Source organism: Punica granatum, chromosome 2 (genome assembly GCF_007655135.1).
Source record: "Punica granatum isolate Tunisia-2019 chromosome 2, ASM765513v2, whole genome shotgun sequence".
Classification (NCBI taxonomy): domain Eukaryota; kingdom Viridiplantae; phylum Streptophyta; class Magnoliopsida; order Myrtales; family Lythraceae; genus Punica; species Punica granatum.
Window position 1 is genome coordinate 442,576 of NC_045128.1, and position 14,913 is coordinate 457,488.

At 42.2% G+C, this 14,913-nt stretch overlaps 3 protein-coding genes and 2 long non-coding RNA genes across 6 annotated transcripts; 3 read left to right on the forward strand and 2 right to left on the reverse strand.

The window, feature by feature from the left end:
* The first annotated feature begins 2,972 nt into the window (after positions 1–2,972).
* LOC116196468 lies at positions 2,973–3,774 on the forward strand. The gene has a single exon (XM_031526200.1). The coding sequence runs from the start codon at positions 3,087–3,089 to the stop codon at positions 3,522–3,524; it is 438 nt and encodes a 145-aa protein (XP_031382060.1). The 5' UTR covers positions 2,973–3,086; the 3' UTR covers positions 3,525–3,774.
* A 558-nt stretch (positions 3,775–4,332) lies between these two features.
* LOC116196467 lies at positions 4,333–5,847 on the reverse strand. The gene is made up of 3 exons (XM_031526199.1): positions 5,250–5,847; positions 4,883–5,055; positions 4,333–4,797 (listed from the first exon to the last, which is right to left on the reverse strand). The coding sequence occupies exons 1-3, from the start codon at positions 5,742–5,744 to the stop codon at positions 4,644–4,646; spliced, it is 822 nt and encodes a 273-aa protein (XP_031382059.1). The 5' UTR covers positions 5,745–5,847; the 3' UTR covers positions 4,333–4,643.
* A 157-nt stretch (positions 5,848–6,004) lies between these two features.
* On the forward strand, positions 6,005–7,187 carry LOC116196469. The gene is made up of 2 exons (XR_004154831.1): positions 6,005–6,870; positions 6,957–7,187. It is a non-coding gene; the product is annotated as an uncharacterized LOC116196469 (long non-coding RNA).
* Positions 7,188–8,076: 889 nt separating this feature from the next.
* Positions 8,077–9,893, forward strand: LOC116196963. 2 transcript variants are annotated; one of them, XR_004154940.1, is made up of 5 exons: positions 8,077–8,164; positions 8,581–8,697; positions 8,896–8,953; positions 9,061–9,250; positions 9,346–9,893. It is a non-coding gene; the product is annotated as an uncharacterized LOC116196963 (long non-coding RNA). The 2 variants fall into 2 exon arrangements; XR_004154939.1 differs by having other exon boundaries at positions 8,082–8,697.
* A 201-nt stretch (positions 9,894–10,094) lies between these two features.
* LOC116196962 (EIN3-binding F-box protein 1-like) lies at positions 10,095–13,413 on the reverse strand. Its single transcript, XM_031526936.1, has 2 exons — positions 12,972–13,413; positions 10,095–12,682 (listed from the first exon to the last, which is right to left on the reverse strand). The coding sequence occupies exons 1-2, from the start codon at positions 12,997–12,999 to the stop codon at positions 10,749–10,751; spliced, it is 1,962 nt and encodes a 653-aa protein (XP_031382796.1). The 5' UTR covers positions 13,000–13,413; the 3' UTR covers positions 10,095–10,748.
* Between the last annotated feature and the right edge of the window lie 1,500 nt (positions 13,414–14,913).

Consider the following 14,913-nt stretch of genomic DNA (forward strand, 5'->3'; position numbering starts at 1 on the left):
TCATGGGGAGCAAATGTCCTTCATATAGAGCTCTATGTTATATGCATATTTAGGCTCTTAATTAATCTACGTATTTAGGCAGGCATCGACAAATCAGAATATAACTTCTTCCGGTCAACACTTCAATTAAGCGCAATGGGAGTACCTCTTCGATCACCTCAACTGTCTTCAGCCCTCTCCATTTCATTCATTAATTCTCTTTAATCAGCGCGCGAGTACTTCAAAAGCACAGGGCCCCATTTCTTAGAGACTTTGTGAGCTCTTAATTAATTAATGCCCCGTTGTAATACGCTTTCCTGCTAATAATAAGTCCTGTATAACAGGAATAACGACCCAGTTAGCTCGATCTCTCTCTCCCGGCGGCCCAGCTAGCTTAATTGGTCATATATATTTGCAACTTCTCATTTTCGTCCGACCCTGTGTCTTGGCTTATACTGAAAGCCATGATTAATATATTATTACATTGTTCAGTCCATGGACTTTCATCTACACCCGTCATTAAGCAGGGTTCAGAAACAAAAATATTAATTTGTAAGAACCAGCAAGATGATACATATAAATGCATGGTTCAGGGATCGAACCCACCCTTTCACGTACGAGAGCCTTCTACATTCACCACCACCTGCACCGTCCACAGAATGGATCACACTCACAGGAGGGGAATGGGAGGGCCACAGCAGTACACATTAGTTAGGATTGAGGATGTTGCCAGTGCCAGTGCCAGTGCCACCCGCCAGGGTCCAGGGACGGGGAGGGAAAGGAAATAATAGATAGTGGGGTCAAATTGGGACAAAAGTGAAAACTTCAGGGGGCTGAATCAGATGTGTATTTTTAATTAAATTTAACGTGACTTTTTAGCCCATTGAAATAGAATTGATTTGAGGGGATTAGAATTAACAAAGAATGGAATTTAAGAGAAATAAAACTGAAATTTTGATTCTAAACCTTTGTTTGGTTGAGTCTTGAAATTAGTACGGAATGGGATTGGATAAATTATGAAAAGACTGAAATATCCTCTATGTTTTAAAAAATCAATTAAAGATTAAATTTAAAAAATCAATTTCACTGTTCAGCTTCTTCGCTAGAAAGAAGATGAACAGTGCAGGGTTCTATCATCTCGCGGAACCTCATGGCTTCGGGAGCCACAAGGCTCGAGTGGGTGCACCGAGCACTCGCGAACCCGGACCAAGGGTCCAAGCCACAGGTGTAGGCCTCGATGGAGGCAGGAGGTGGACCGGAGGGAGGAGCAGCACGGTTGGGTCCACCACTGCTCGAAAGTTGCAGGTCTCGAAGAGCCTCGTTTGTGGGCTGAGAGACCTCGTCCCGTGGTCGCCGGTGCTCGTCAACCCTCGGCGAAGGTTGTAATTGGCTCTGGTGACCCTGGGACCTGCTCGCTCAAAGCCCGCGACCAGCCTCATGGGTTCAAGGATACGACTCCCGTGAGCTGCTTGCGAGCCTAGGTTCTGGTGGGGCAGAGACGAGCGAACCTCGAAGAGCCTAGGTTGGATTCACCACTGCTCGCTCTAATTCACGGTGGGGCAGCGACGACGGCGGGGCAGTGGCGGCGGTTTCGGTGAATTAGGGTTGTGGGTGGTGACAGTTTTTGAAAATTAAATGAATAGTGGGAGGGTATATTTCCGCGATTGATTTGATAATAACATTTTTTAAATGAGATTTTAATTTTGCAAATGACAAAATAAGGTGATGGTATTACGAATTTATTATAATAAAATTATATTATAATGAAAAAGTATAAATATTTATATATAGAGTCTATTTATTTAATTTTTAATGAATTATTTTGTTTAATTATAAATAAAATTAAGTTAAGTTATGATTTTTAAATTACATTCATAGATCAAATGAGTTCGGCCTGATTGGTTTCTCAATATTATTTTAGAATTATAATTCTAACTTAACTTTATCCACTACAAAACAAAATAATTCATACAAAGTTAAAGAGTGGGCCTCATTTATACCACTTTTTTCCACAACAAAACAACATAACTCATACATAGTCAAAGTGTGAGTCTCATTTATACCGCTCAAAATCAAAATCAAAATCTGATTTTAAAATTCTATTATGAAACCAAATGCAATCCTAGGTGTTTCAATTAAAATCAATTCTGATCCAGACAGAATTGCAAAACCGACCATTTTGGGGGGGGGGGGGGGGGGGGGGGGGGGGGCAAATCTTCATCCGTACGGAATCGGAGCGGAATTAGAATTGTAATTCAGAGCCCAAAGTGCAACCAAACGTGGGCACTTTAATTCCGGGCGGATTTGGGCCGGAGCCGAATCTGGACTCCGCCCAACCAAACAGCCCATTAAGAGTGATTAATTGATGCAAATGGGCTTTGCTTGACCGGCGAATAAGTTCCTCCACGGACCAAACCACCATTCGCCACCGCACATCTCGAGGGCCCACCATGACCAACGCAAAGCTGTCTGTATCTGCAACTGCATCTGCGTCTTGGAATTGAAATTGAGCAAATATATTTTATGAGTATTACTCAATTATGTGTGTTTGGATTGAGAGTTGAGTTGAGTTGAATTTTGATTTTAATTGGTTTGTAATGATTGTATTGTTGAATTATGAGAAAAAGTGTAAAAAAGTAATAAATAATTGAGAGAAAATAATGATTAAGTAATGATTGTGTTGTTGAATTGTGAAAAAGTAATAAATAGTTAAGAGAATTTAATATTAAAAATTGAATTGAATGGTTAAAAATATTTAAAAAATAAAAAATGTAATGATTGTGATGTTGAATTGAAGATAAGTGGAGTTGAGTTGAGTTGAAAATTGTTGCGAATCCAAACACACTCTAACTGTTCGTGTAATATTTAATTACAACATTTAAAAATAAAAAATTAATCTTACAGTAAATTCATATATTATTAAGTATTTTAATTGGTTGCTGTTTGGGTGAAATATGATGAATATTTTCTCATCTTTGGTGACGACACGATGAGATGAGACGATCGAACATGGGGAAGGGAAATATCTCAAGCTTAGACTGATAGAGAGAGAGAGAGAGAGAGAGAGAGATCGGAGTAGAGCAGAGAAGCGAGAGAGAGAGAGAGAGATGGGAGTGGTGATAATCGACGGATCGACGGTGAAGGCGTTCGTGAAAGACGAGGAGCAATTCAAGAAGAGCGTGGAGGAGAGATTTGCAGCCCTGGACATCAACAACGACGGCGTCCTCTCCCGCTCTGAGCTCCGTAAGGCCTTCGAGTCTATGCGGCTGCTGGAGGCCCACTTCGGCGTCGATGTGGTCACCCCGCCGGAGCAGCTCACCAAGCTATACGACTCCATCTTCGACAAGTTCGACTGCGACAGCAGCGGCAGCGTCGACCTCGACGAGTTCCGCACCCAAATGAAGGAGATCATGCTCGCCATCGCCGACGGCCTCGGATCCTGCCCCATCCAGATGGTCCTCGAGGACGACGACCCCAGCTTCCTCAAGCAGGCTGCTGAGCTCGAGGACTCTAAGCTCCACAAAGACAATCCCTCTTCTTCTTAAACAAACAAATTCAATGATGACTCCGGCTCCGCAATAGATAAGCTCCGTCCATCCACTCACTCTGTGTTTCCATTCCATGATTGTGCGGTGTTGAGATGCCTCTGTTCTGTTCTGTTCTGTTGCTTGTGGTTCAAAAGCTTTGAAGTTTTCTGTTAATTTTTAAGCTGTGCGAGCTGAGCTCTGTCGATTTGCCACCCAATGAATAATAAATAAGACTTGGCTTGTGTGCGCTGGCAATGGATTTATTACAGTCATGTCAGTTTCCATCGTCTAGTTCACTTAATTGCATCAGCGTCACTGCAAAGCAAAGATTGATACTTGAATGCTTAATTAATCACAAATTGAAAGACAATTCCTGGGAAAAAGATTGAGACTTTGTCCGTAGGATCTATCATCAAACTTAAAATTGAAAAAAAAAAAGGCATTTTCACCGTATTGGAACTTTGGAATTGAATGTAACCCAGAAGTTTGATTTTTGGGGGAATTTCCAATCCTAGTCAGGAGTCATGTAAGGTTCAATCTTGATATAGTTAGTAATATAGCCTCAGTCCTTAAATTTTTCCCTGGAAACGCCCTACAACAGTATCCGTGGACTGGAAATGTTATAAACGTAAGATGTAGTAATAAACTCGGGAACTTGAGTTGAGTTCATTTGGGAAGTTGAGTTGAGTTGAGTTGAGTTCATGGAAGAAGAGGGAGGGAGGGAGGGAGGGAAGGAGGCAGCCAGGAAGAGCTGGACGGACCACACCAGCTTGCAATTCCTATAGCAGCAACCAAATTAATTAAAGATTTATGAGGACAGACTATATCCCCAAAAATATTCTTTTGGTTCTTTTATTTTCTTTGAATTCAGTCTTCCTCCTACAGGAATGAATCGTGGAGATCAAATCAGGGAGTACTTAATTATAGGCTCATCTCAAGATCAGGGAACTGGGAAGTTGCTCAAAAATCTCTAGAAAAACAAAAAAACAAAAAAAGAGGATATATACTTGCAGGGAGACCCCAATGGGGTGCGGTACCTAACCTATTCTTTTATGTTACAATTTTGCCTAAAGTAATTATCATGTTACAAGCTAGCCGTAGAGAGAAGGGCCTATATATATATATATATATATGAGCCTAAGAAGCTGCAGCTAAAGGAGGAGGAGGTGGTGGTGGAGGAGTTTGGTAGAAGCTTAGCGTCGGTGTCTTGGCCGTGTAGTCTTCAGCCACCTCCTCATCGCCATCTTCTTCAGCATCCCACAGAAATCGGGCATAAGATGCCTTGACATAGCTGCATGATCGTAATCAAAAAACCTCTCAGTAAAATAATACACCGTGCCCGAGGAATAATATGCAGGAGCTCAGTCAGTCCTTACCAATCATCAGGGGCAACCTTCAAAGCTTGGTCAAAGTAAGCCTCAGCTCGTTCGGCATCTCTCTCACTCCCCCATACTAAATCAGCGAACATTGACAGAACATTCCCGTCATTAGGGTCTGCTAGGATTGATCTCCCACAATACTCCTTAGCTTTGGCATAGTCTCCTCGAACCTGTTTCAGTCTTACTAATGAGATCAGCATATATAATACATATACATATACATAATAGACACACAGCTGGAGAATTCGGCTAAATACATATAAATAAATCATCGAGCCTATTTCTTCCCTATTCTTAATTCTAACAGGGGCAGGAATAATTGATGAGCTCCCAAAATTCGAAATCAAATCAGTAGATTTAGTACCTCTTTCAAGAACCTCCCATAATTGCTAAGGATGAGAGGATTTCTAGGATTTGCATCGATCATCCTCCGATAATACGCTTCTGTATGATCACTCCCGTGACTAGAATCGTCATCACCAGATCCCCCCTCATCTGACCCTCCTCCACCTCCACCGCTTCCACCTCCGCAAATTCCCCCTCCACGGCCAAGCCCCCCACCCAAAACGCCCACTTCACACTCCTGGGATGATGCTGTCGTCCTTGTTCCCACACCTCTATCTTCCTCCAAGTGTATCGCCTGAGGGAAAGGTCGTCTCCTCGGGGTCACCGACAAGTCCCGGAGAGCAGGATCTGAGAGGGCTCTGCTCAACTTGGCGGAAGAAGGAGAAGTTGTCAGTTTGAGGGATCGAGTCCTCGCCATTGATTGGTGCCGTATTTCGGGTTCGGGAGATGAATCTGTAGCATGAGGGGGGAACCACGAATCGAAAATCGGAATTGATGAACTGCGTAGCAACATATTATTGCTTTGCCAGAGAGTAATGGGACGAGATCAAAGATGAGAGCTTTTGGCAATCTAACTGGGCTAAATATTATTTCCACTTTCCACTTTTAGTTTTGGAGGTTGATGTATTTATAGTAGGGGAGGGGAGGGGAGGGGAAGGGAGGGATGGTGGGTTGGAGATGCAATCTGAGCCGCTGATTCTTCTTGAGAACACGGTTGAAAATAAAAGCTATGGACGCACCGCCCGTGGTATGGTATGCATTTGATAATTTGTTCTACGACCCAGACCGGACTGGTTTTCTCCTCTCTCCTCTTCTTCTCCTCCTCCTCTCTTCTCTAATCTAAGGCGCCGTACTGTACATACATACACGCATACTTGCATGCATATGATTAATTATAATGCCAGAACCAGAAGAGAAGATCCATCAATGTTATACATATGTATCATCATATATCAAACACACACGCACGCACACAACGCAAACACGGCCCAACTTCCCCAATCTGGGGAATCCGTGCAGGTGCGGGGACAAAAGCACAGGTGCGTATCGATGTTCCTCTTAGTCTTAGTTGGGCGGCACTCGCACGTAGTCACGTGACTTTGGGACCCATCGTGACCTATCCGATCCGATCCCATGATCCCCCAGGACAGGAGCTTCAACGGTCCAGGCTCATTTACCCGCACGTCAGGGCCCCCCGGCGGCCCCCAAGTCTCAACAAAACTGTTGGCCAGAGATTGAAATTGACACCATTTATATATATATATATATATATGGAAAATTATTTTACATGTTATATATGTATATATATGCATACATCCTCCCTAACTGCCCTCAATCTTTGCCAACATTATCCATTTTGCCACTGAGCTCATTGAGTGGCCGTCCTTCACCTTAGCGAGCCCGGGTGGCACATGATATAATAGGGAGGGACGAATCAATTACGAAATGATAAGACGAATTAATAATAGTCAGGCAAAAGAGAGAAGAAAAGATAGTTCTCTTGTAAACCCCATTCAAACCGGTGAGAAAATCAGACGATCCAATTAAACACAACAACTTTTTCTTCTTTTCCTGACCTGAAGAGTGAAGACCACCACACCTCTTCCCCTCGAGCTATCAATCGATGAAACCGTACGAAAGTGATGGGAAATTTTCTTTCTCCTTTCGTGCCTCATGATTCTTTCTCATTAATCCTAACGATCCTATTAATATTTCCTGGAGCTAGAACAAAGCTGCCTCCATCAACTGGCAGCCTCTTAATCAGAGGACGATCTGAAGAAGCAAATCGGGCCGGGCCTTCAATTAAAGAATCGGCAACCTCCGCCGCTTGACTTTGAAGAGACGACCTATTTATGAGTTCTTGCTCTGTATTTTTTTTGTTCCTTTCGTGTGGAAGTGAAAGAATAATAGCATATTGACCTACCTTCAAATTGCAATGGAAAGCTACGTTACTCCATTCTCTCTATCAATCCCACCTTCTCCTCCCATTCATCCATCCTTATCATCTTCACCAAAACCAGCAATGCCTCTCTAGAGATGAAGAGCCCATTCAACAAACCAAAAAAACTCAATTTTGTCAAGAAAAACAGAGGTAGAGAGCTCTTGGAGGCGTAGAAGAAACATAAAGACCGAAAAGGAGTTGGTTAGGGTCGAAAATTTTTACTGAAATGTTGTTGTATTTGGCCATCCAGCAGTTTTGAAATCCCAAGTTACGATATTAGGCCTTCATCTTCCTTTTTTATGGGCTGGACTTCAATGCAATTTCTCATATTTTATACAATTGTAGAGGTGACTCATATATTACATAAATTATTTAATTACTTTTCCTACAAAACCCAGTTCGACCCATTAAACTCCGGTTAAACCCACACAATCGGGGACCCATCTTTTGACCGATTCAATGTCTGGTCCGATTTTAAAAACTATTACTCACCCGCTTTTTTTTTATAAAATGTGATTCACAGTCCAATTAACATGAATCGGATCGGAGCCCAGTGGATCCAAGGGGGGCTGAATCTGTCATTTTCTTGCCTGTGACTGTACATCTATATGCATACAATCCTTACTCAGGAGATACAATTCTTGTTTGAATATGCTCAGATAGCTTGGTTTTTCTATGTGGTTTTAATTCTTGTTATCCATGTTATGGTAGGAGCTGCAATTCTCTGTCGAACCTCTTTTTAATCTTTCTGATTACCTAAAGTAACATTCGTGCAGTTGAACCTTCATTATTGTGGATGATTTGCACTTTGCAGGAGGAATATGTACAGTTGGAAAAATAAAAAATAAAAAAAAAAAAAAAAAAAAGTAAGGGGGGGGGGGGGGGGGGGGGGGGGGGGGGGGGGGGGGGGGGGGGCTTTAATAATGAATGCATTTGAGATGGTTACTTTACCTCAAGGTTTGAACCTATCCGCACTTTTTGACAGGCGACAGGTGAGAATTTAATATTCATTACATTTTGGCCTGAAATCACTGATGAATTTCATTTTGTGAGAATCCAAGAACGTTACCGCTGTGTAATTGATACCATGATCCTCAAATTTGGTGTTGCTTTTAATTGACATACTATTTTCTTTTTAACTGCATATCTGGGTCATCAATTATGCATATCTGGGTCATCAAAGTAGTCATGGAGAGATTAGCCCACTATATGCAATGCTGGATTAGATTTTAAGTAAGCCAATCTAGAGAGATTTCGCTGAATGTGACTTCCATTTGCTCAAATATGGCATTAAACATTTCGTTTAGCGAGAATCAGAATTCTGAGAGCATACTTTTGGCTGTTAGCATTGCAAAGCATCGTGAATCCTCCATTTCCTCTCTCTTATGGTGTTTTTTGAATCTTGCAGGATTTTATCAGCAGGCAAACTCATTTTGTTTCCCGGAAACCGGCAAAAGTCGTAATTTCATCCATAGACTGTCACAGAATCGATGTGTCTAAAGGTCCACACACGTAATTTTACAAGGTATACATATGTTGCATCATTGTAAAGTTGTGATCGTCGAGGTTTTCCAGAGAGAATGCTTAGATTTCAATCTGGTGTTAGGTGCCAGATGCATAAAGCTGTAGGCATGCACTATGACGTCTCTCTCTCTCTCTTACTGTTCGGTTTTTGAGTATTCCCACACGGTAACCTTTTTGAATGTGTTATCTCTTACAATAGACAAGACTTTGAAGGAGTATTGGCGAACTAGGCTGGTCCATTTGCTGTTGTCTTGGAGGTAACTGCCAAGATTGCTCGACAACTTCTCTCCATCAAGTCTATATGATTAAATAGACTGGGGTGCAGCTGCTGCATCTTAAGTACTTTCTCTGTTTTTTTCTCTAGGTCTATGAAGTTGCATCCTGTCTCTTCATGGTTGATGTTCGAAAGACTGGTGGAGATACTCTCAAGTATCACAAGGTGTGCTTGATATTCCACAATATCGGCAGTAACAAGTTAGCCATCGACAATGGCCATGATCTGAAATTCTATGTGCTTGCATGGACATTGGTAGAAAGGATCGGCTGACAGACTGGTAAACAGAACTTTTAACTTACGGGGGAGGTTCCAGTCATATGTATGGATTTAAAAGCAATCTGCAGTTGGCTGACTCACATTTGCCACTTGCAGCTCAAATTGCATCTATTATATTGGAAAAGATAATGAGTTGTGGATAGGCTCTATGGCTTCACAGCGACTGAATTTAATAGATGCAACTCGTAGAAGGAAATTCCAAGTTCGTTGTCGTGGATCCATTCTCAGCAGTTGCTACAATGCATTGTTCAAACATTTCAACTCCAACAAGAGAGATTAGAAATTCGTGTTTCATGCAGTTCTGCAAGAGTTTTTGCCGAAGACTGGAGCATATCATCTGGAAACCAGCAGAGGAGAATCCCGCTCTGCTTCGAAGGACGACTTGTTGATTGCAGATCCTGCCTGCACAATGCACGTCTTCTGCATTGGGTCTAGGGAGAGCAGTATATTCTTGAGAATGGGAGAGGGTTTTTTTTCTGTTATGCTTGTCTTCCCCTCTCCCCCCCGTTGATAGATGAATATATAATATAATTGGGGAGTAGTAGTAGATACGATTTATCTTTCGGCTTCCAAATGTCCAAATGCTAAGAATTGGTGGTGTGATCATTTTCATTTAGATATCCGACGGATTGCATTGGCTTAAATTGCAAGAAGCAAGAAAAGTGCAGGTTCTCTTTTACTACTATCATTATTAATATTATTATTATTATTATTATAATCATCATTCTCAGTCTTACCTGCCAAATAATCTCATTTTCTCACACGATTCCTCTCAAACAGAGTCTTCAAAAGAGTGTCTGTTATTCTATTCTACGAAGGTTGAAGAAGACGAGATTCAGAGTGAATTAAAACAAATATCCTGCAGGCAACGTCAAAGAACCTTTCCTGCATTATTAACAAACAAAGATATCACACAAACTCAAAAAGGGTGATGACCTTATTTATCATTATTTCTTATTTCTATCACCTCCTGAGTTGCGACTAGGTAGGAAGGACAAACCAGAGATTCATCCTACACTCATTACACGATGAATGAAAGACAGCAAAGTCAAGGGGAGGGGAAAAAAAAAAAAACTCAGTGATGAAATGAAAACCATCACAGCAGCACAAACAAGGGGGACCTATCTCCTTTCCTATCCTCGAGTAGCAATCAGGACACCGATGACTGAATTCTCAGGTGAACCATTGGCCATGAAAAGGGGCAGCGTTCCCACGGACGAGAAGCCAAAAGGTTAGTGAAGGATTAACCTTAACAAGCTTTTCTAAAAGCTTGCTAAAAAACGAGAGGGTGAGCGGTAGCTAGCCAAAGTTCCCTGGAAACACAACCGGGTCGCTGATCTTCCTTCTTCTATCAGGCAAGACGAGCCTTCTTGGAGAGAGGGAAAAAAAAAAAAAAAAACCAGACTGTATAATCTACTTCTTACTCCCATCTATATTCATCAACTCGAATCAAGAGCGATCCGATTCCACGATCCAGTTCATCATGTTCGTATAAACGATCAGTAGAGAATGTCACACCTCCACAAGCTCTCTGCCAGAAGCTCCACAGAGGCGCTACTGATGGAACAGCAGTGTTGGAGGTTCAAGCCCACCAAGCTTCCTCCCAGCCGTTTCAGGAAGGGCACGCTCTTGTTCGTCACCTGGGAACAACCCGACAAAGAAAGCACTCGAAGGTTGATCTGCTCAGCTGAAGACAGCACCGAGATTCCTGCATCGGTGACGGCGCATTTCGAGAGATCAAGATCATTGATTAACAGGCAGTTGTCTGCAATGGCCTCCAAGCTCGCATCAGTCACTTTCCTGCAGCCGTCAATATTTAGCATTTGGAGTGTCCCACCATGGATCATAACCAAGGCTGAGATTGCTTCATCAGTAACATTCGGGCAGTCGCTGAGATTGACTTTTACGAGCCCGTCCTCACAGCTTTCCAGAAGGGGGAGAAGCGCAGCATCTTTTATTCCCCAAAGGCCCGTAAACTCAAGATGATGCAAGTTAGGGCACAATTTTCCCACGAGTGCCACGCCAGCATTCCCAAATCCTGGGCAGTTCTGAATGGACAGGCATCGAAGTGATTGGCAAGAAGAAAGGTCGGGTACTGCCACAGGAAAGTCCTTAACTCCCATACACTCCGAGAGAGCCAGAGTCTTCAACCTCGCTCCACAGTTGGAGAGCACACCAATAACCCCAACTTGAGAAACCCGGTTCAATTCCATGAGTTGCAGACTCTCCAGGGAACCAGCTGCTCTGACAAAATCTAACAAACCGTTGTCTGAGATGAAGTAGCACCTCTGGAGGCACACCTGCTTTAAGTTTGGGCAACCATTCCCCAGAACCTCTAGGCCCACATCAGTGAGACCACAGGAAATGATTGTCAAGCTCGCGAGTCTCTTCAGGCCCTGGGCGTTCCCCATGACCCAGAAGCCCTTCTCAGTCACGTTCTTGAGCCCACTAAGGACGAGACTTGTGACAGCCTGACCATAGTGCCCAATTACAGCGAGGGAGAAGTCCGTGATATTTAGCCCCTGTAGCCTGATCTTGCTGAGGACTGAAGGTGCGGAGGACACCAAACTTACGGCCCCACGATCCCCAACAAGGGGGCAGTCCTTGATAGAGACGGACTGCAACCGAGGACAAAACCTCCCTATGGCTTCCAAGCCCTCGTTCCCGATCATTGAACAAGACTCGATGCTTAAAGCTGTCAAGTTAGGGCAGTGCTTCGCGATGGCAATCAAACCCTTGCTGGAAAGGCAAGGGCAGCGGCAGAGATCGAGCTTCTCCAGGGATCGGCACTCTCTAGCTACTTCAAACAGGCCCTCATCACTGATAGATGAGATGCTCCACAAAGAAAGAGCCTTAAGAGAAGGGCAAGCTCGGGCTATGCAGGATAATCCTCGATCGGTGACTCCGCGGTACGAGTTGTTTCCTCTGATAGAGAGCTTTGCCAAGCCTCCACGAGTGCTAGTTCCAACAGCCACAGCAGCGAGCCTCACATCAGTGGCCTTCTTATCTTGGAGGCACCTCGTAAGGTAGCCGTCTTCTTCATCATCGGTAGAGACTGAAGAGATCTTCATCTCATCCTCTGGCTGCTCGACGTGGTCTGCAGCTAGGGCTTTTTTTCCATTGAAGGTCTCGGCTTTACGCAGGCTAGCGAGGAGAAAAAGCCAGTGCTTGGAGACGGAGGCAGTGGAGCTCCGATCTCTGCCAGCTGGGATGCGTCTGAAGATCTCGAAGAGGCATTCATCGGGAAGAGCCTCGATGGATGGCCTCTGGCTTGAGCCGTGGTCGTGCTTGATGCAGGCATCATATTCATATGGAGAAGAGAGAAGACGGGCCCGCTTCTGAGGTGGATAGTATACGTCGACAGAACAAAAGCGAGCCAAGTCCAATGGATTTGGGCAAAAAGAAGCCCCAGAGTAGAATTCATCACCACCACCTGGAAATTTGCAATTTTGCAACCAATCAGGAAGGAACTCGATAAGTAAAACATGGAAATCGTTGACTCCCTTCCCTTAAAGTTGATTGATGTCATTCATAAATCATAAATTACTTGATTGGGGGGCAAAATTCTAAGCGAAGTATTCAAGCCAAGGGAAAGGGGGGGGGGGGGGGGGGCATCCGCATGCATCCATCCATCCACGCTTTTAAGTGGAATCATACATTACATACATGAGAGAAGATAAAGATAGTAACAGGACAGAGGAAAAAAAAGATGAAAAACTTACCGCCACCATAATTGACAAGAGTAGGCATGGCTGCTCCAAAAACAACAAGTGTCCTCTGCAAGCAGCAAGAAGAAGGAAAAAACACAAGAAGACTAAGATCGAGAAACCGAAGGTGGGAGATGGTAGGGATTCAGGGCTGCATGAATGCATTTACAAAAGGATGAGGTGCTGCTGTTATTCTGATATGAAAACCCTAAGCTAAGTAGGGCAAAAAGGTAGAGGAGAGGAGAGGAGAGGAGAGGAGCAAGTCGTTCGGTGGGTTCTATGAATGTGTGTCGAAGCAAGAGAGAGGAGATCTATTAATATATATATATATGTGTGTGTGTGTGTACGTTCGTATGTGTATGCATGTATTGGGTGAAAGGAAGGATGAACCGAAAGAGGAAAAGAACCGAACAGAAGAGAAACAGAGCAGAGGGGTCAAAGTCAGAGAGAGAGAGAGAGAGAGAGAGAGAGAGAGAGAGAGAGCCAATTGGATGGAAAAAGTTAAATGGCAAATTGCAGGGGAGGGAGGGAGGAAGTGCAATGCATACTCCCTGAAAACCGGGCATAGACTTTTGTCCCAACCGACCACCTCAACACCGGACACCACACCAATATTATGCTGGTCATCATATTAATTAATTAATTAATTATGCCAATAAAAGTAAAAACAAGAAATGTCGCTCAGAAAAGAAAGGAGTCCGAACAAAAAAAACCATATTATTAATTTTTGTGAAAAATAAAAACTCACAACGTACAGTTTATTAGTAATATAATAAAATATAATTACGATCGTCATTATTAGAAATTTTCAAATTGCGAGTTCCTTTTTCTTTTAATAAAAAGTTAGATATATTGACTAACTATTCTTAAGTACAATTGGAAAAGACAATAACGTTTTTGCTCAACTTTTATCAGGGGAATCATATAAATCAAATGTTGTAACCAATTAATTATTTACAGAAAATTGCAATTTAATTAAATCCTAGATGTAATATTAAGAAAAAAAAATTATATGAATATTTTAAGTATTTTAGAAAAAGTATAATTTTATTTAAGAAAATCTTTCAGAATTGAATATTACATTTAATATGAAAATGAAAAAAAAATTAATATGTTGCAACTTGCTAATCCGTGCGACGCACCGATTGGTGATTGAAAAACTAGTCACTTGCGAATTTCTTCCTTGCTATCTGCAGTACATGTACCAATTAAAATTATACACCTGGAGTGGGCTTGCCCTTTGTGGATCTGTTGCCCCTTGCATTGCTTTAAGCACCCAATTGAGATTAATTTATTTACTAAAAATTAGGACACAATCTAAACTCTTCAAAATTGTGAGCGCTCTTAATAACGTGGTCGTCGTAAACCCGGGAGTATGTGATAGTGAGAAGAGATCAATTAATGGAATCTGAATTCATAATTAATTAATTGATTAATTAATAGAAACTGGCCTGAGGATTGAGGGGAGAAAGGAGGAAGAAGAAGAAGAAGAAAGGTAAATGGTAAAATAATATATCTGAATTAATACACGTCACAAGATATATATCAAATGGGAAAAAATAAAGGACAAGGAAAAAGCAAAGGAAAAGGACAATTTCAAGGGGTAGATTTAGGGATAAGAGCTTGATTAGTTGAATGTATTGGCACATATAATATGACTATGATGATGACCAAGGTTCTTGAACTAATTAATTAAACATTTTAAAAAACTAAATTGCATATACATTTTAGGCTGGCTGGCTGGCTAAAGAACGAGCCATAAATTAGTATTAGTATTTCGTATAAATAAATAGTATAGATATAGATAGATAGTAAAGATAGGGACAGAGGTCACAGAGCATTGGTAGGGCTTACTTGGGATATGGGAATTACAACTGTGATTAATTACCCAACCCCATTAATTATTTCTTCTTAACTTAGTAATAATATCAATATATCCAACCTTTAATTTTAATTC